The sequence below is a fragment of the Cryptosporidium parvum genome, chromosome 7, assembly GCF_000165345.1.
Source record: "Cryptosporidium parvum Iowa II chromosome 7, whole genome shotgun sequence".
Taxonomy (NCBI): Eukaryota; Apicomplexa; class Conoidasida; order Eucoccidiorida; family Cryptosporidiidae; genus Cryptosporidium; species Cryptosporidium parvum.
Window position 1 is genome coordinate 84,649 of NC_006986.1, and position 20,911 is coordinate 105,559.

Consider the following 20,911-nt stretch of genomic DNA (forward strand, 5'->3'; position numbering starts at 1 on the left):
ATTTTTAAGCCTTTTAATAACTTACTTCCTTCTTGATTTGGCGTAAATTACACTTTTTATTCTCATTTTTTTTTCTCCTCAAATAGATACTGATCTAAGGAAAAGGTTCATCTCAGCTCAACCCTGCAACTCATCAACTCCTCAAAATAGGAAAACAACTCACACTAAAAATTCTAGTACAAGCACTGAACAAGTCCGTTTCCTACAAGCAAAACTTTCACAACTACAGCAAGAGCTCACCAATTCATATAAGAATAAACTCAACTTTGATGATTCTATTGGCAAACTCCGTGAGAAAATTGATAAGTTAGAAAGTGAAATTTCAGAAAAAGACAAAACAATTAGCAAACTTGAGAGAACAATTTCCCACTTGCAGTCTAATAAACTGTAGATTAGTTATATATTAATTACAAACACACAGAAACGCATGAACAAGACTTCAATCTTTCCTTTATTTCAGTCTTAAAACGATTATTACAATACTTTTTAACTTTTGCCCCTCAACCGCTCTCCACCCAAGAATAATGCCCGCCTAAACATTAATTATTACTAATTCAAATATATATATTAGTGGTAACTAATAAATTTAAGAGGGGTTGGATAACAAATTAATGGCCCACATAATTAATAATAATTAGTGATAAGTATTAAAGAAGAGAGGTACCATATTATTGTTGACACACGTCTAATAGCGGTTATTTTTTAATATAAGATATTTTGCTATATACTAATTCAAAGCACTGTTTAAGGATATAATCAAAGATACTATTTAGAGCTATAGACTGAATAATCATAAATTATTCTAATTATATATATTATTAAATATAGATTTTATTTAAGTTATATTAATTAAGCGTTTTAACCCCTCTTAAATTTTCCCCCAAAGAAAAATTACCCAACATTAATATTTCGAACATTTCAGTTTTCTTAAAGTTGGAAAGAATGAAGTATTTGAAAGCTATCATCTTCTCAGTTTTTCTGAGTTTATTTTTAGCCTTCCCAGTTAGATCTAGTGATGAAAAGAAGTACGACGGACCAGTTATTGGTATCGATTTAGGTACTACTTATTCATGTGTTGGTATCTACAAGAATGGTAGAGTAGAGATTATTCCAAATGAACAAGGTAATCGTATTACACCATCATATGTATCATTCACTGATGATGAGAGATTGATTGGTGAATCAGCCAAGAATCAAGCTACTATCAATCCAGTTCAGACTTTGTTCGATGTAAAGAGACTTATTGGTCGTCGCTTTAAGGATGATTCCGTCCAAAAGGATAAGACTTTGCTACCATATGAGATTATTAACAAAGATAGCAAGCCTTACATACAAGTTTCTGTTAAGGGTGAGAAGAAGCAATTAGCCCCAGAAGAGGTTTCAGCTATGGTCTTGGTCAAGATGAAGGAAATTGCTGAGGCTTATCTCGGTAAGGAAGTAAAGCATGCAGTTATTACTGTCCCAGCTTACTTTAATGATGCTCAGCGTCAGGCTACCAAGGATGCTGGTGCTATTGCCGGTTTGAATGTAATTCGTATTATTAATGAGCCAACAGCAGCAGCAATTGCTTTTGGTTTGGACAAGAAGGCTGAGAAGAGCATTTTAGTATACGATTTGGGTGGTGGTACTTTTGATGTTTCTCTCTTGACCATTGATAACGGTGTTTTCGAGGTCGTTGCTACAAGTGGTGATACCCATTTGGGAGGTGAGGATTTCGATCAGAGAGTTATGGACCACTTTATCAAGATCATCAAGTCAAAGACAGGAAAGGATGTAAAGTCTGACAAGAGAGCCCTTCAGAAGCTTAGGAGAGAGGTCGAGAAGTCAAAGAGAGCTCTTTCTTCAGCTCCACAAGTTAAGGTCGAGATTGAAGGTTTGATGGAGGATGTAGATTTGAGCGAAACCTTGACCAGAGCTAAATTCGATGAGTTGAATGCTGACTTGTTCAGAAAGACTATCGAGCCAGTTAAGAAGGTTTTGGAGGATGCTGGAATCAAAAAGTCTGAAGTAGATGAGATCGTTTTGGTTGGTGGTTCTACTCGTATCCCTAAGATTCAAGCCTTGATCAAGGAGTTCTTTGATGGAAAGGAGCCAAACAGAGGAATTAACCCAGATGAAGCCGTCGCTTATGGTGCTGCCGTACAAGCTGGTATCTTAGCAGGTGAAGGCGGTAGTGATTTATTATTATTGGATGTTACTCCTTTAACTTTAGGTATTGAGACTGTTGGTGGAGTTATGACAAAGCTCATTGGTAGAAACACTGTTGTTCCAACCAAGAAGAGCCAAGTTTTCAGTACTTACCAAGATAATCAGCCAGCTGTACTTATCCAGGTTTATGAGGGTGAGCGTCCAATGACTAAGGATAACAATCTCCTTGGAAAATTCGAGCTTTCTGGAATCCCACCAGCTCCAAGAGGTGTTCCCCAAATTGAGGTTACTTTTGAAATTGATACTGATGGTATTTTACAAGTTAGTGCAAAGGATAAGGGTACTGGTAAATCTGAGAAGATTACTATCACAAATGATAAGGGTAGACTCTCACAGGAAGACATAGAGCGTATGATTAAGGAGGCTGAGCAATTTGCCGAAGAAGACAAGCTTGTTCGTGAAAAGGTCGATGCCAAGAACGCACTCGATAGTTATGTCCACTCAATGAGAATGAGCATTGAAGATAAGGACAAACTCGCTCAGAAACTCGAGGAGGAAGATAAGGAGAAGATCAAGGAAGCACTCAAGGATGCAGAGGACTTCCTCAGCAGCAATCCAGATGCTGATGCTCAAGAGATCAAGGATAAGCTCAAGGAAGTTGAGGGTATTTGCAACCCCATTATTGCTGCTGTCTACGGTCAAGCTGGAGGCGCTGCTGGTCATGCAGGCGGCGACGACTACTCTGGCCATGATGAACTCTAAAACTAAGGTTGTAAGAGGAACTCCTGTTGCCCTTCATTTTTGAATTAACTAGGACTAGTCATATTAAGTAATAAACTTTTTTTCAAGAAAATTTTTTTATCTTGCAAATTTTCTCTCAGGGTCTTGTCCACATAAATTCTCGTGCATGCATTTCATGCAAACTGACTTATGTGGGTTGCATGGCTTTCTCAACGGTATATGACACTTTTGGGCGCCACACACAGTATGTGGAATATGAGCGCGTTAGTCAGAATTAATAATGTTTTTTGTGGTGGGTGAAAATAGACTAGAGAATTACGTAATACTGAACAGAATTAATATAGCATTATAAAAATGTGTGTGAGACGCAGTGTTTGGTCTAAATAATTGCAGTCTTGATTGTGAAGGAAAAGAATACAAAACTGAGGGGGGTGGGGAAAGGTAAATTTTACACATACAACTAACTCCAATAAATACATATATACATGTATATGTACATATATATGTATACATATATATGTACATATAATATTCAGAGAGAGGAAAACGGTGAGTTTGGAGTAAAATAGGCAAGATAATAAAGGTATTTGTTTTCAATTCTGTCTAAAGTTACCGTTTTTTGCTCTGGGTTTAAGAATTAATTGTTGAGCTATAAGCAAATTACCTCATTGATGAAAGTTTAAGAGGATAGAAGAAGAAATCGAACATATTTTTATCCCAGAAAAAAAGTAGATTAGTGATTATTTGTCAGAGTTATAATCATACAGCTTTTGAAAAAAGAATCAGGTAAATAATGCAACATAAGTAAAATTTGAAGTTACTAATTAAAAACTTTTGGATTAAAAATTATATGAATTTTATTGCTCTTTCAAGTAATACCAGCAAATATATTTAAATAAAATATCATATTTTCGTTTATTAAGGGCGATCTCTATAGTTTTTTAAATACAGATATTGGGGGAAATACTCATTCGGAGATTCCCGTTAACAGTTAAAATATTTCGATATATACTAACTATTACAGGCTTTAAATCATATTCACTTGTCAAAGCCGCAAGAATATAGAGAAATGGCATCAATATTATCAAGTTTCTCCTCTCAATATAATGAACTATGGAAAGCAATCATAAGACCTCCAAGAGACAGATATAGTATTCGTGATTTAGGCCCAATGCGTTTTGCAATTGGAAAGTCAATATTTAAGAGATCAGACTTCACTCTAAGAAATCGTCGCTTCCAAGCTCTTCATTGCAGTCATTTTGAGCCTATTGATAATGAAAGGCAATCTGAGTCTCTTCCTTGCGTAATTTACCTTCACGGAAATTGCAGTTCAAGGAGAGAGGCTCTTCCATATATTCCGTTACTTCTTCCAATCGGAATTACTGTTATGGCTGTCGATTTGAGTGGTTCTGGTCTCTCTGATGGAGATTATATAAGTTTGGGATACCACGAAAAAGATGATCTTTCAGTCTTGGTTGAATACTTAAGAAATTCAAAACGATGTAGCTCTGTTGGGGTTTGGGGGAGGTCCATGGGAGCTGCTACTGCATTAATGTACTCAGGAGTTGATAAGGGTGATGGATTCTTAAAAGGGATTGTCATCGATTCAAGCTTTTGCAGTCTTCGCCAGTTATGCCATGAGTTGGTTCATCATTATATCCCATTATTACCCAATTTTCTTGTTGATTCTGCACTTTCATTTATCAAATCTACAATTAATGATAAAGCAAAGGTTAATATTGACGATATTGCTCCAATTAAGTCTGTTGGTCAATGCAAGGTCCCTGCTTTGTTTATTTCTGGAACTAATGATACATTGGTTAATCCAAATCATTCAAAAACTTTACATGATAACTATGCTGGAGAGAAGATGCTTATGATCATCCCCGGTAATCACAATTCTGAGAGACCCAAGTTTGTTAAGGCATCGATCGTCATTTTCTTTTATACAGTATTTGATTGCTTCAATATTCCAAAATCTGCAGATGCTTTGAGGTCTTTTATAAATACGGACTTGAACCTTCTATTCAACTATGATGGACTGTATTGCGATGAAAATGGTAGAATTCCAAAGCCAATCACTCAATCTTTTTATGCTATTCAGCAATACATAAGGCACAAAACTACTAACAATGTCTCTGCTCCTATTAATAATGGATTACAAAAGAAGAATCTTGGATTTAGTAAGGAACATCTGAGAAGAGAAGACATGATTAGATCGAGTTCGAATGAATCTTTCAATGACCAAAGTCAAGGCAAAGGAATCCAAATGCGTCCTCCAGATGTTGACAAATACATTGATCGTATGATTCCTTTAAGCAGTGAAAATATTAAGCAATCTTCATCTACAATATATTCTACTGGTGCTTCATGCTCCAGAAGTACTACTTTTGAGACTATTAGCCAGGGGTTTGAGAGGGGTGACACAATGAATACTGTAAGTTCTTTTGAGGAATTTAAAGATACTTTTAGCCCTGTAACACAGCCAAATAGGCCATCAGGTGCAGAAAGCGGTATTGAAGAGAGGGTAGTTGGGGCTGAATTTGGGTCAGACCATTTAGAAGGAATAGTTCATTATCAAATCTCTCCTCCACCTGGAATGAAGCATGCTAACAATAATAATAGTGATAATCAACAACAGTATTTTAACCAGAATCAAAATATTCATCAACATTCTCCTTCGTACCACCCGTATGGTCTTAACCAGAAGGGGGTTACTTATACTAATGGTGCCATAAGTAATGGAGCTAATAGTTTATTGCTTTCTACTGGAGGACTTGCTCCTTCAACTATAGGTATGAGCTCAGTTCAGCATCAGGCGCCAACAGGAGAGGGAGTCAAAAAACCAAGTATTGCTTCAAGTTTACCAAAAAGGGTAGCTAATTATAACTACCCTGGGAATTAACTTAACTTAATTAGAGTTTTTCTTAACTTTTTTTTGATGTTCTTGCGATTAGACTTCAAATGGGTTTTTGAAAATTATTCAAAGCTATTGAAATTGGGGTCTAATTGGCAACTTTCTAAGCGTTAATTATATGGATAGTTGTTTCAATACTATTAATAGCGAGATGAGCGGTGTTAGTGATTTGTGTTTTTTTCTTATTTTTAGATTTGTGATTTTAATGATTTTATTGGGCTCAGTGTGATTAGGAGATGTTGCTGTAGAGGGGAGGGGGGTTTGTGTAAGTGGATTTTTTGTTTGTGACGGAAAAAATTACGGGAGAGGAAAAAATAGAGGAAGAAAAGAAATAGAGGTTAGGCTTATAGTGAATAAAATGTAAATAGGAATTAGGGTTTATAACAGTAAATGGGGGAAGATCAAGAGTGGAGTGATTCAAGTTATGTTTTAAGAAGAAAGTATCGATTATATTGGATTGCAATATTAAGAAATGCTCCAGAAGGACTTGAAGGATTATATGATAGATTTTCAAAATGGAGCGTTTCGTTAGGATTTTCATTACCAAATTTAGTAGAAGAGTCAGAGGAGTTGTGTATACAAAGAGGGGAAAAGAAAGTTTACAAAATTAGTTTTCCATCTAGAAGCTCTACAAGAAGCTTTATAAGACTATCAAAGCGTAATATATGGAGGGAAATATCAAGAGACAGTTATAGTGAATTATATGTATATTGTGATCCTGCATATAAATTAAGGCCATTTTGTGATTTTCAAACAATGAATTTATCAACATGTTATTGGATAATAAGAGGAATTTCTAAAGATATTGAAAACGAAGAGATGATATGGGATTTAGTAGGACGAAGGAACCAATTTGGTGAATTCTTGAGGAGAGTAGTGTACATTAGAGATGAAGAAGGAAACAATGGTTTTTGTTTCTTGCAGTTTTCCTCACCTCTAACATCATATAGAGCTTTAAAGTGGGAACTTAAACATTTTAAAGGATTTGAACTTGCTCACGGTAAAAAAATGTATTTAACTCCAGAATTTGTTGGTACAAGCCATGTAAAGGCATTACTACTATTATGTAGAGGATTAGATAAGTTTGAGATAAAAACACTAAAGACAGTAGAAATGAGTTTGAATGATTTAAGAAACTCTGATAGATTAAATGGCGAAAATGCGATTTCTCATGAAAAAGTTTTGCAAGGATATTTAAACTTTTGGAAGAGATCAAATGGTTTACCAGTTCCAGTAGATAGAAACTCAGAATTTCAATACAATTATGATGAGAGGAATGAATACATGTATAGGGAAGCTCTTTATAATAGTGGGATAGATTTATTCCCAAAAAAACCGATTAGACTTTATTACTGCAAATCTTTGGATTTTCTTTGGGACTGGAATAGTCGTATTTTTATAGATTGCCAAAGTAAATCACTTTTTGAGTTTGATCCTGAACTTCAAAGTCTCAAGTTTATTTACAACTCAGGTGAATTGTCTCGATTATCGAATGTTGGGGTCGGCTCAACTTATGGCGAAATTATATGTGATAGAAATAATCGAGAAGATTTTCAAATAAAAGCACAAATTTCACAGGAAAAGCTCAAAAAAGAAAGAGAAATAAGAGTGGCCTCTTTTCTTGAAACTGCAAGGTCTCAGCTAAATTGCAACATGAATACTAACAACATATATAAGAACTCAGTAGAAGAAGGATACGACTCAAAAAGACAGGAGATAACGCAGTTTTTCGATATTTCAAGTAACGTAACTTACGAAAAGAGTGGAACCTATACAAGTCAAAGAACCGAGCCACGAACTCCTACTTGCCAAAACTCAAGTCCTGGGGTTCAAAGCTCATGCATAGCCAACGCATGCGCGGTTCCCGCCACATGCGAGTCTGAAAGTGTGGACGCGCGGAATATGTGCATGTGGTCAGTTTCTGATGGTGGAGTTACGGAGGGAACAATAGGGGAGGAGATTGGTCAGGTAAAGAGTGGAAGTAAAAGCGGGGGCACAAAGGAGGAGGAGTTGATATGTTTTGTGTGTTGCAGGGCTTTTGGATCGATTTGGGAAAAAGTGAATCATGAACAAAATTCATTGTTGCATAAGTATAATCTGGAGATATGGAAGGTTGGGAGCGAGCGATAGTATGAATTATAAATAAATAATTAGTAGAATTATATATGTATATGTATGAATATATATATACATCAATTTAGTTCCTTAAAGGAACTTGAATGTAACCTGTTCGAGTATTTTCTCTTGAACAATATTGTCAATGTTGTTGGAGGTGTTGTCAATAGAGGTAACTGAGGATAGTTTTCCAATAGTTTTGACAAGATAACTTTGAATTTCTCTAATATTGTCAATGTTGTTATGATATTTTGAGTTTAGGATTCCCTTGCTTCTTTGTTGAAATCTTTGTATGTGTTCTTCAATATCTTGAATATATATTAGAAAAGTACTTAGATTTGCATTTTCAAGATTTGCAAGAGATTGGATTCTTTCAAACAATGAGGGGGTAATATGAACTCCTTCTAGAATGATACTTTTTTCCTTATTAACAAAATTCTTAATAATTTCATAAATATAATCTTCTATAATTGATGATTGTATTAGGTATCCAAGCACAATAGACGATTCTGAATATTGATCCTTATATTTTTGTGTTTGTTGAGTAGTGGTATATTTATGTACTTCATAAGTTGAACAATTAAGAGCCTTGTTGTGTTTATATTTTTCTGTAGATCTCAATACGTGTCTAATAGTATCGGTAGAAATAACGCATTTGACTCTTAAAAATGATGCCAAGTAAGAGCTTATAGTGCTTTTTCCACTACCTGAAGTACCTGCTATTAATATAATATTAGGTTTAACAGAAAAGTCTGAGAATAAATGAATTAGGCATTTTTTGATTAGATGATTGACTTTTTCAATTATTTCATTTTTTTGGACTTTGTTTTTCGAACAAGCAAGATATTTTTCAAATTTGCATTGAGATAACGGAAAAGAAATCAAATATGGCAAATTTTTAAAGTAGCAGAATATGCGATTAAGCTGAGAAAAATTATTATTATTTAGTATTAGATTCTCTAAATAATCCATACAAATCGATAAATCTTTGCCTGTTATTCCAGATAAAATGTATAGTTTACAAACCCAGCTTCTAGTTAAAATAACATTGTTTTTTAGAATATTATTATTATAAGAATTTTTGCAATATTTATTAGGATCTAGAAAACAGCTTTCTATATCCTTCAGAGTTAGGTTGCTTTTGGGATTGTGATGATCAAAAAACTTAAACTCATTTGAATGATTTTCGGTACTGTCCTCTTCAAATATACCCACAATTTCCCAGTCAACTTGATGGTATTTTGCCATGAAACTACGTAAAGTACCTTGCTAAAAGATTTAGTTATATTTAATTGTTTGAATTAGAGCGGCTCCTCCTTTTATTTATTTAATATTGTTTATATATTACAATTAATTCGGAATCCCATTAAATGAGAGTATTGCGACTATTAGGGGGGGAAAATAGGATAAGAGCTGATTATTAATCATACATTTCATGACAAAATAGAATAACTTCTCGTAATTATTCGATAGTATGTTGTATTTTAGCAAATTCAGAAATATTTATTATTTTTTTTAGCTCAATTTGGATTATAGAAAAAAAAGACAACCCGCCAAAATTTGGAAAATTAATATTGCATGCAGAATGTGAATAGCCAGAATAACAGAAATATTGGAAGTTATCATATTTTTAATATCCAGATTGTTTTTTAAATAAATTTCAGTAGGTATGACGGAATTAAAAATTAAAATCTGGTTCAAAATCTGAACAATTTTGAGTGTTAATAGTTATATTATTTCATTAAATATATATATATATATATATATATTTTTTTTTTTTTTTTTGACTCAATTTATACCAAAAAAAGCCAAACACTATTGCTTGCATGCAATCTCCACGTAATATTACAAGTTGCATGGCATAATAATCCACATAGTGCATGTTTCTCGCAACCCCACTTATGTAGAATTGACTTAGAAAAAAAGTACCGAGTCATTTTTTTTTCTCACTTGATTTTAATAGTAATATAATAAATTTCAAAAGTTTCAAATCTATTTCAACAGGAAATAGCAATCAAAGCAAGAGAAGTTTGTTTTGTTACTAGTTTAATACAGGGAAGATTAAAATTAACAATTGCCGGAATTTTGTGGTCAAAATGAAGTTCTGTCAAAACGTATTATATATGATTTCAATAATCATTTTAGTGGTTAGAGGAGCACCCACATTGAATGTAAGAAATCCAGGAGAGCATGGTCATCCAGATTCAATGATTACAACATCAACTACTAAGGCTACACATACATTGAAATCAAACAATCAATCAACTTCAGAAGAATTATTATCAATGAAATCACTACAAAATGAACCTAATTGTGAAAACGCAGTATTCCCTTCAGAAGTTTTTGCATCTCAACCAAGAGATGACAAAGTTTACATAAAACCATCTACAATCCCAGAATCAGGATTCACAAGAGCAGGATTAACAAAGTTTACTTCTGCTTTTGGAATTCATATACTTGGTGATTATAGAGTACCTGACGATAAATTATCATATTTAACAGAATTATTAGCAAGTGTCTTAGATAATGATCAAGATGGATTGGTAGATGCAACCCAAAATACTATTTTAGATACAATACGTTCATCCAACGCAATGATGGTTATTTTATCTGGAAATGAAGAATCTGTTGATAAATTATTGGATCCACATGAAGGATTACCACCAGAGTACTCTTGTATGATGTTTTTACTTGTAGAACAAGCCAAAAATATTATACGTGGTGGACCACATCAAAAGAATTGCCCACAAGATTTGGATAGAGTTAATGATAGAGGATTAGGATTTGTTGTAGATTTTATTTCTCAAGCAGCATATCCTGTCACATTTTCATTAAATGAAGAAAGTTCTATGAGAATGGAGAATTTGTACAATTCTGCATTAAGAAAGGGATGGTTTTTACCACAGAATATTCCTGTTGCAAATAATGAGCTTTGCGATGAAGATTGTAAAAGATTATCTTTCCAATCCTGGCTTGCAACTTCAATATTAGACCAAGATAAATGTTCATGCATTAAAGCAAACGTATTCAAATTATGTACATCTGAGGAAATCCGAAATATTTCACCAGATGATTTTGCTTACTTCGCTAGTGCATTAAAACGTCCAACGGCATATTCTTCTCCAGCTATTATTGCTTAATGAATATTAGATTTACTCCACGCCTGAAGATATAATAATTCTGTTACTAATATCATCATCAAAAAGGATGAGAAGAATCTAAGATTTCCATTTTTTTTTTCTAAAAATGTATGTGTTGTTGTATTTAAATGCGTTAAATACACCATTTTCATTTTTTTTTCTAAATAAAATAAAATAAAATTTATTATTTGGTGGAATGGCATTTCAATATTTTATTTATTTATCGCTTTCACTAAAATTCAAAATCTAGGATAATAAAGGGATTTGATGGTGGAATTACGTGTAATAATTATTTCAATGAGTACTACATTTTTTCTTTCATAACTTAAAGTAAGTTGGAGTAATTTGGCACATCCAAAGTCTTAAATAAAGCTATGAAATACACCATCAAAATTACATATTTAATTTTTACTTTAATGATAAAAAAAAATAATAATAAATAATAGTGTGAAATTTCTCTCAAAACTAAAAGACTACCAATAATAATCCAAATTTTAGTCATTAGTTTAAAAAAAAATCTTTCACCATTTCGCTAGTTTGATTTTATTGGGCTTGATTTTCATGCTTAATTTCTATTTAAATCATTATCATATTCGTTAATCATCTCTTGTTGTTTTATATTTAAATATATTCGAATTCAAAGTTTAATATAGATGGAACAGATTAATTGATTCTTCATTAAATTCTGCATGCATTCTTACATGCAAAATGTAATTGAATTAATAGGTCAAGTTTTGGCGCCAAAACATTTTTTTATTCTTTTTTTCTTTAATAAAAAAAAAAAATAAAATTATTTATTTAATAGTCTCATATACTCAAAAGAAATATCTGACATATTTCTAATGGGAACAAAAAGGTCAGAATTCAAAAAAGAGGTTTTCTTTTGAAATTTCTTTTCTTCTAAAAGTCTGACATTTTCTGGAATATTGAATTGAGTTGATTGAACAATTACATGGTTTAATGAATCAAAATATAATCTACAAGTTTTCTTTAGCTCATCTGATAATAATAAAGTTGAAATATGTGTATAACCAAAAGTTGTTGGTGAAAGTTTTTTTCCCCAATATCTATTGTAGAATCTTTTTAATAAACTTAATAATATGCCATTTGGATACAAAATTAAAATTTCATTAAGTTCGTTTTTTAGGTCTATTAGTTTATTATGTAATGATTTTTTTTCTAATCTATTAATTAATGCTGAGCAGTTTGAATCATCATTAGGAGTTTCATTACTTTCAATTTGATCAACATCCATTGATAGTGCAGCAGCAGCAATCTTTACACATGTGCATCTCGGCTTTAAAACATTATTTTCATATTGTAGAATTCCTCCATTAATAGCAAGTTGAACTAGATGGGACAATTCCCCCAATGATAGATCTTCTAATTGAGAGATTTTTGCCTTATGTATTTCCATAGCTACTCCATATCTTCCGCCTTTAAATTGATATCTAAGTAAATCAGGCTCAATTTGAGAATTTGAATAATTTGAATTTAGAGGTATTAATAAAAAATCTGATTCACTTTCTTTTTGATTTATAATTAATTCATGACCTTTGGAATCTATTGAGTAATTATTTGAATTATTTATTGTATTTGAACCATTAATATTACTTTCTCCTTTAACACAGACTAAGTTATTAATATATTGTAAAAATCCACTCCATATTTCATGGGAATAAGGATTATTCGGATTTTTTGGATCAATCCAATGGTTATCTGGAACATTTAAATTTCTAAAATAAATCTCTCCATTACTAAATAATAGGAACTCTTCTTCATTTTCTGTTAAATCTTTTACTAACATTTGCAAGTTATAATTTGCACCTAAATCTACACGTTCTTTTAATCTTCTAATAAGTTCTTGAAGATGTGGTCTAGTTCTATCTATATAAAGTGATTTAAGTGCATCCTTAATTAAATCCAATCTTCTTTCTTTCCAGAATTCCGGTCCAGGTCTCATTACTACCGTCCCTGTTCCTGTTCCTGTTCTTGTACCTATACCCATTATTTCTCAAGTTTGGTAATACTGTTATCTTTTTTTTTTTTTTTGTTTTAAATTTTCAATGATTTATTAATTTCTTCTTGAATTAGGGATTAATCGGGAATTATTTACTTCTTTATCAAATGAAATACTTATGTAAAAACTAAATTCTGAATTAATGGAAATATTAAACTAGATTTATTATATTCAACTTTATTTTCAATATATTTATTTTAATAATATCATCCATTTTCTCTATTAAAATTTTAAATTTATCTTATTCATTGTAAATTATATTATCCAAAAGAAAAGAAAATAACGACAAAGCATTAATAACTTCATCACCTAGCTAACTGAGATATTTGCATAATCACTCTTCTCACTAATCAAGTTTTTTTTTTTGTATTATAAAACAATAACCCAATGCAATAATTACAATATTACTATCACTTTAATTGTTATATCTTAGGCATAAATATATAAAGATATTATTTTATAATAAATTGACTGGACCAATGATTCAATTCAACTTTAATTAAATTATAGGTGAATTCAAATATCTAATAATCATTAACCCAGTTTCTTACTTCTGATTTTTTTTTTCATCAAATTAAATTTGGTTTAATATATCTTAAATATTATATTCTATAGTTATATTCACTAATGATAATGTTATTGAATTAATTTCAATTCTTTTGAATAAATAAATAAATAAATATATATATATATTATATTTATTTATTCATTCATATATATGTTAAGTGTGTCAAATGATATATCAATATTTTCATTATATTATCAACATCACTTTTGTTCTATTATTATTAATATTATTATTATTAATATTATTATTATTATTATTATTATTATTATTATTATTATTATTATTATTATTATTATTATATATATAATAATATATATATAATATTATTTATATAATTTTTCCTTATTGCAGTTTTTTTTGTATATTAAATTTTCTTTTTTCTTATTAATGTACTATTATAAATATTTAATTATATTGGTGAATATTATTACCAACCAGTTATTATTAATATTATTATTTTATTTTCAATCTAATTTGTCCAAAAGCAATTATATAATTATTAAAATCTTAATTATTCCTTTCCAAATAACGATAATTTTACCCCTATAAATATCAAAACAAAAAAATTTTCTTTATTTCTTTAAATCTAAAATAAAATAATAATTTTCAGAAAAATTAATTTTTTTTTCTATTTAATATTTTTGTTAGACATATTATATTATGCCTAAGTTACACACACGCATAGTAAATATTAAGTACAGGAAACCACTAGTTATTATTTTGGAAATTTCCATTTTTGTTTGTAATTTTTTGGTGGAACATTTTTTTAAAAAAATTATTTCATCAATTATAATAATATAGGATTTTTTTTTACTACTTTATAATAGAGAAAGATAGGAAGTAAAGAAAAAAAAAAAAAAAGAATTACATGATTTATTTATTAAAAATAAAAGACCGCCCTCCACAATAGTAATTAATATATAAATTAAAATTTGAAAATATATATTTGCATGAATTGCGCGCCTCTATTAGAAAAAGCGTTCTAGCGCCAAATTATTGGAAAAGTAAATAATTACTGTTAATTGTACACGTAATAGTAGTAATTATTATTATTACTGTCACTATTATCATTATCACTATCATTATCATTCTTTTACTTTTTAAAAACTATATTAGCTAAATCAACTAGTTTGGTTGTTTTTCTTCGATTGTGTGTTCTCTTTGTTTGAAATTAGTGTCAGATACATGTTGAATAATTTTTAAGTTTAAAGAATATTGGTTATTAGAATTAAATGAAGGATTATGCGGATTTTGATTATTATAAAAATTGAATAAATATTGGAAAATAAGTTCATCAATAGAATTATGTATAATAAAGTTCCAAATATGTGGGGTTTTAGTTTGACCCATACGAATAATTCTACCAATAGCTTGTAATTCATCAGATTTATTTAAAAGAGGACTAACAAAAATGATATGATTTGCTGCAGTAATATTAACTCCTTTTCCAACATTTAAATGATTACATAAAAGTACTCTGTAATTTATATCTATTGAATTTTCTGAAGATGAGAATTCTCTGATAATATGATATTCAGATTTACCACCACAATATTTTTTAAAAAGTATTTCATTTAAATGCATAGCAGATGAAAGAATATCAATAACAGGTTGAAAATCAGAAAAGATGATAATTTTATCATTATTATTATTTAATATCCATTTAATATGTTTAATAATAGCTTCTATTTTAGTTCCAAAATTTCCAAGTATTTCTATTGATTGTATTGTATTAAAATAATCAATACCAAAATCTACTTGATTTGGTTTATTTAATGATTCATTAATTAAAGATGTTGAAGAATTAATATTATTTTCTAGATTATTTTCTTTTATTATATTATGATTATCATTATCAGGTACTATTAAAACAACATTTGTATCTTGAAAATTCAATCTACATTTAGGGCATTGATTCTTAAGTTTATGATTAGATGATGATTTTTTACTAATTAATTTATAACAATCAATACAAATGATATGAGCACAAGGTAAAAGAACTTGTGAATAATCATCTTTTAATTTATTTAAACATATTGGACAAATATCATGATCTTGATTTTCTTCTTTCTCTTTTTCATGATCTTTTTCTTGTAAAATTTCATTTTTCCAATCTTTTTTAGATCTTTGTTGTAATTTAAGATGACAAAGAAATTTTTGTTGTGATTTTAGATTTCTTCTTACACCAAGAGCAGATATACGTTCAGATTCATATTTTTCTATTAAAAATGGAATTTCACTTATATGTATAATATTATTATGATTTGAAGATGAATTTGATTGATTATTTTGAATTATTTGAATTCTTTGTTTACAATCAATAAGTTCTAAATAAGAATTAATTAATTGTCTAGTAGCTGATACAAATGCTTTAATATTATAAAGTTCAATCTTTAAAGATTCAATATACTTGATATGTTTTGTTGAAATCTTTGAAATAGAAGAAAAATCATCCATTTCATTCAATTCTTGTTCTTGTTCTTGTTCTTGTTCTTGTTCTTGTTCAAATTCTAATTCTTTTTCTTCATCTTTTGAGTTAGATCCTGATTTAAAGAATTTTTTTCTTAATTCTTTGTTTAAAAACTTTAAGATTGCAATAGTTTCTGAATCTCTTAAATATGTAGAATCATGATGAATTATTTTGTTTTGTTGATTATTATCAATTTCTATACTATGGTTATTATTACTACTTTCACTAAGCCTTGTAAAAGTTTTCTTTTTTATAGTATATAGTGAATATTCTAATTCTTCAATATGGGTTTGTATAATACAAAATATACAAGATTCTTGTTTTTGAATAAGTTTATTATTCTTTTTTCCTATATTTTTCTGTTGATTATCTTCTATTTGACTATTTTGTCCTTGTTGACAGAAAAAGCAAGATGTGACTTTTGCAATGATTTCATCAAGAATTAGTTGGGATTTTATATTTTGGTTTTGGTTTTGGTTTTGGTTCTGGTTCTGGCTCAAATCCAAGTTTTGGTTCTGGTTCACATCCAAGTTCTGGTTCACATCCAAGTTTTGACTTTGGTTCACATCCAAGTTCTGGTTTTGGTTTTGGTTCTGGTTCACATCCAAGTTCCGGTTTTGGTTCACATCCAAATTCTGGTTCACATCCAAATTCTGGTTCACATCCAAATTCTGGCTCACATCCAAATTCTGGCTCACATCCAAATTCTGGCTCACATCCAAATTCTGGCTCACATCCAAATTCTGGCTCATACTTTGGCTTGAACACGTATTTTGATCTTGGATATTATTAAACCTCAATAGTTCTAGTTGTTTTAGCTGGTGTAAAAGTTTTGTTCGAGATTCTTGCATTTGCTTAACTTTGAGATCTAAAGTAATAATGAGACCATGAATACTATTAAAACTTGGTAAATTATGTTCAATGTTACCATCTTTTGCACTCTTAAATTCATATTGAAAATTCTCAATCCTATCTAATAAAAGATCCTCTTCACTGATTCCTCCTTTAGTAGACATATTAAACTTTTTTTTAAATATATACCACCAATGATCATCAGAATATAATGAATTTGCTTTATCTTTAGATTTAATAAACAAATCATGTTTTTCTATATATTCTTTAAAATATTTACTTCTATATTTATTTTCAAGATCATTACATTCTTTCATTAGTTCTTTTTTCTCCAATTCATCATTGCATATTTCTCCAAGATTCCATAATGTATGTATTTGTTGCAAAACATCGACTCTATCTTCCTTACGAATATCAAGTACTTGCTTATAATAGAAAACTGACTTGTTCATTTGCATATTATTATTATTATTATTATTATTATTATCATCATCATCATCATATTTGGACTTTTTTGTAAAATGAATACCTGCTAAACCTAAAGTATTCATGACATATTTTCTTACACTTTCTTCAATATCAATTCTACATTTATTTAATAATTTATCTAAAATCTGATCCATAGTCATAATCTTTAATCCTGTATTTAAAGAAACAATACCCGTATCATTATGATTATCTAAATTATAATATTTACTATCATCATCTTTATTTTTATTATGGATACCCATAATACCTAATTGTGGATGTATACAAGCAAGTCTTAACATTGTAATCAATGAATCCATTTCTTTCTTATTTCTTAAAAAACTTTCTTGACTTTTATAATTAATTATACTATTATAACCTGATTCACATTGTTTTATATAAAAGAATCTTTCTACTGAAGATAAACTTAAATAAGTATTTCCATAAAATGCTGGTGGTATACATATTTCCTCTTTTACTTGTTTCATTTCTCTCCTGTAAAATAATGAACCTACAACATACTCTAAATGTTGTATTAAATTCATCATTGAAATATACTCATTAGTTATATAATCCAAACCACTTTCACATACAAACCATCTTTCTTCCTTTAGTAACTTTTCCTCAGTTAAGAGCTCTTTTTCATTCTCATTCATATGATTGGGGTCCTTGGGTTGATTTTGGGGTCGACTTTGGGAGTAATCTTGATCCTCAGCTCGATCTTGGGATTGGTCCTCAGCTTGTTCTTGGGATTGATCCTCGACTTGATCCTCGACTTGATCCTCAGCTCGAACCTCGGCTTGATCCTCAGATCCACCTTGAAATTCTGTATTACCTTTGTTAGACTTAATATACAATATACTAGACAAGTATCCAATATACTTTTTATATAAAGTGTCATTAATTAAATCAAATCCAACATTTGAAAGATTTAATAATAAACCAATCAAATCATTTGAACAAGATCTAACAATTGGAGTACCAGAAACACACCATTTATTATAACATATTAATTTACTTGTCATTTTTGAAACAAGAGAATAACCTTCAGTCATTTGAGCTTCATCTAAAACTATTCTCCACCAATCAATATTAGTAATTAAAGATGCTAAAATAGGATAACTTTTTTTAAATCTCATTGATCTTTTGTTTGTAATAGTATTTTGATCTAATACATGATATATTTCTTCTTTTAAAATTTCATATGATGTTAAAACTACATCATAATTTAAAATATCTCTTCTAGTTAATATTATTCCATTATTATTAGTCATTGAATCTAAATTAATATCTTTATTATTTAATTTATTTAATGCTCTATTTTTCAAATAATTTTGTATATATCTTACTCCTTGATATTTAACAACTTTAAGTCTTCCTTTTTCTAAATGTTTATTAAATTCATCATACCATTGATCTACAATACTTCCAGGAGCTATAATTAAAGTAGCTTTTACTATTAATCTCTCATTTAATTCAATACTTTGACATAATGAACAAAGTAAATTAATATTATCTAAATGATTAAAATTCATTATATTATCACTTATACAACATTCAAAGTGAAATTTAACTTGACATTTTTTACATTCTACTATATTATAATCTTTAAAAGGCTTAAAAACTCCACATGGACATTCAATTTCTATATTGTTATTATTATTGTTATCTTTGTACTTAAAAATAGGAAGAGAAGAATTTTTTTTAAAACATTCTTCTTTATTATTCAAATTCAAATAATAATAATATTCTTTTCTTGGATTCATTAAAATTAAAGTAATAATCTCCAAACTTTTACCTAATCCCATTTCATCACATAGAAATCCTCCTCTTATAGTAAAATGACCACCTCCTGATGGTAAAATATTGAAAGAAAGTTCACCTGTTATCATATTAAAATAAAGTAAATCTTGTTCATTTTCTTCTTTTTTTGGTATTTTTAAACAATACCAATATGGTGGATATTCAATATTTAATTTTACTGTTTCTTTTTCAACATTTAAAGCAAACAAAACTGCATCTTTTTGGTAATTTCTTAACTCAGAAACTAAACCTAAATGATTATTCCAATCGTGATTTTGTTTTATTGTAGAAGAAGAAGATCCCATTCTTTTCATGGATATATTATATTCTTGAAATATTGAATATAACTCATTTGGCTTAATTTGTATTGTTTGAAAGGAATTTTTTTTATTTTTGATTTGATTATAAGTATAATTTTCAATAGATGGAAGCTTAAGTTCTTCATTAAGCCATGAGAATAAGATTTTGAAGCTATTTTTACCATCTTTTTTTCTAGATAACAATTTTCCATCTAAAGAAGTTCTATTTAAATACATTTTAATATTCATATTTAATACGATTCCTTTAGATCTCGAGCAATTACTAGAGGTTGTGGTGATGGAATTTGCAGTATTGGAGTTTGAAGTGTTGGAGTTCGCAGTATTGGAATTTGCAGTGTTGGAGTTTGAAGTGTTGGAGTTCGCAGTATTGGAGTTTGAAGTGTTGGAGTTCGCAGTATTGGAATTTGCAGTGTTGGAGTTCGCAGTATTGAAATTTGCAGTGTTGGAGTTCGCAGTATTGGAGTTTGCAGTGTTGGAATTTGTAGTATTGAAATTTGCAGTGTTGGAGTTCGCAGTATTGAAATTTGCAGTATTGGAGTTCGCAGTATTGAAATTTGCAGTATTGGAGTTTGCAGTCCCAAAGTTTGCAGTGATGGAATTTGAAGTGTTGGAGTTCGCAGTATTGGAATTTGAAATATTGGAGTTTGAAGTGCTGGAGTTCGCAGTATTGGAATTTGTAGTCCCAGAGTTTGAAGTATCAGAGTTTACAATGCTAAAGTTTCTTATATTATAACTATAACTTTTCTTTACACCCAATATTTCACAAGTAAAAGTTATAAATCCTGCATCTTGTAATAATATTAGTGCCTTTCTAACATTAAAATATGGTATTTTTGGTTTTAAATTTAACCAACTTATTGTTCCTCGTCCTAAAATACCTTCTTTTATATTTAATTCATCATATTCTATATTTTCTTTCTCAAATTTATCATTCAATATCACAAATTCACATTTAGATTTATTTTCTTCTAATAATCCAATATGTACAATAAACTCTTTATTTTGATCATTTAAAGAATTCATAATTTCTATAAAATCAATATTTTCATTTTCTTGAATAATTGTTATTTTAATATTTTCCCATATATTTAAACAACAAATTAAATCATTTAATTTGGTTATTATCTGTCTTTTATTATATTTTATTCCTAATTCTTCTTTTTTATTCAATTTTTTTGGCTTTTTTAAATCTAAATCCAAATCTAAATCATTATCTAAATCCAATTTTAAATCCAAATTATTCTCTTCTTTCTTTAAATTATCTTCTTCTAAAATAAAATATTCTTTATCTTGATATAAAACTCCTCCATATCTCAATGGTTTTGCTTTAAATCTAACCATCTTCAAAA

General features: G+C 29.4%; 7 protein-coding genes across 7 annotated transcripts; 4 read left to right on the forward strand and 3 right to left on the reverse strand.

Moving 5' to 3' along the window:
• Positions 1-942: 942 nt before the first annotated feature.
• Positions 943-2,910, forward strand: cgd7_360 (heat shock protein, Hsp70; the record flags this gene model as incomplete). The annotated part of the gene is made up of 1 exon (XM_628226.1): positions 943-2,910. The coding sequence occupies one exon, from the start codon at positions 943-945 to the stop codon at positions 2,908-2,910; it is 1,968 nt and encodes a 655-aa protein (XP_628228.1).
• Positions 2,911-3,958: 1,048 nt separating this feature from the next.
• cgd7_370 (protein with a conserved N-terminal region) lies at positions 3,959-5,794 on the forward strand (the record flags this gene model as incomplete). The annotated part of the gene is made up of 1 exon (XM_628227.1): positions 3,959-5,794. One exon carries the CDS (start codon positions 3,959-3,961, stop codon positions 5,792-5,794), a length of 1,836 nt encoding a protein of 611 aa, XP_628229.1.
• Positions 5,795-6,196: 402 nt separating this feature from the next.
• Positions 6,197-7,936, forward strand: cgd7_380 (hypothetical protein; the record flags this gene model as incomplete). The annotated part of the gene is made up of 1 exon (XM_628228.1): positions 6,197-7,936. One exon carries the CDS (start codon positions 6,197-6,199, stop codon positions 7,934-7,936), a length of 1,740 nt encoding a protein of 579 aa, XP_628230.1.
• Positions 7,937-8,011: 75 nt separating this feature from the next.
• On the reverse strand, positions 8,012-9,169 carry cgd7_390 (phosphoglycerate kinase family protein; the record flags this gene model as incomplete). The annotated part of the gene is made up of 1 exon (XM_628229.1): positions 8,012-9,169. One exon carries the CDS (start codon positions 9,167-9,169, stop codon positions 8,012-8,014), a length of 1,158 nt encoding a protein of 385 aa, XP_628231.1.
• An 848-nt stretch (positions 9,170-10,017) lies between these two features.
• cgd7_400 (hypothetical protein, signal peptide) lies at positions 10,018-11,061 on the forward strand (the record flags this gene model as incomplete). Its single annotated transcript, XM_628230.1, has 1 exon — positions 10,018-11,061. One exon carries the CDS (start codon positions 10,018-10,020, stop codon positions 11,059-11,061), a length of 1,044 nt encoding a protein of 347 aa, XP_628232.1.
• A 790-nt stretch (positions 11,062-11,851) lies between these two features.
• Positions 11,852-13,069, reverse strand: cgd7_410 (hypothetical protein; the record flags this gene model as incomplete). The annotated part of the gene is made up of 1 exon (XM_001388329.1): positions 11,852-13,069. One exon carries the CDS (start codon positions 13,067-13,069, stop codon positions 11,852-11,854), a length of 1,218 nt encoding a protein of 405 aa, XP_001388366.1.
• Positions 13,070-14,774: 1,705 nt separating this feature from the next.
• On the reverse strand, positions 14,775-20,903 carry cgd7_420 (protein with DEXDc plus ring plus HELICc; possible SNF2 domain; the record flags this gene model as incomplete). Its single annotated transcript, XM_628231.1, has 1 exon — positions 14,775-20,903. One exon carries the CDS (start codon positions 20,901-20,903, stop codon positions 14,775-14,777), a length of 6,129 nt encoding a protein of 2,042 aa, XP_628233.1.
• Between the last annotated feature and the right edge of the window lie 8 nt (positions 20,904-20,911).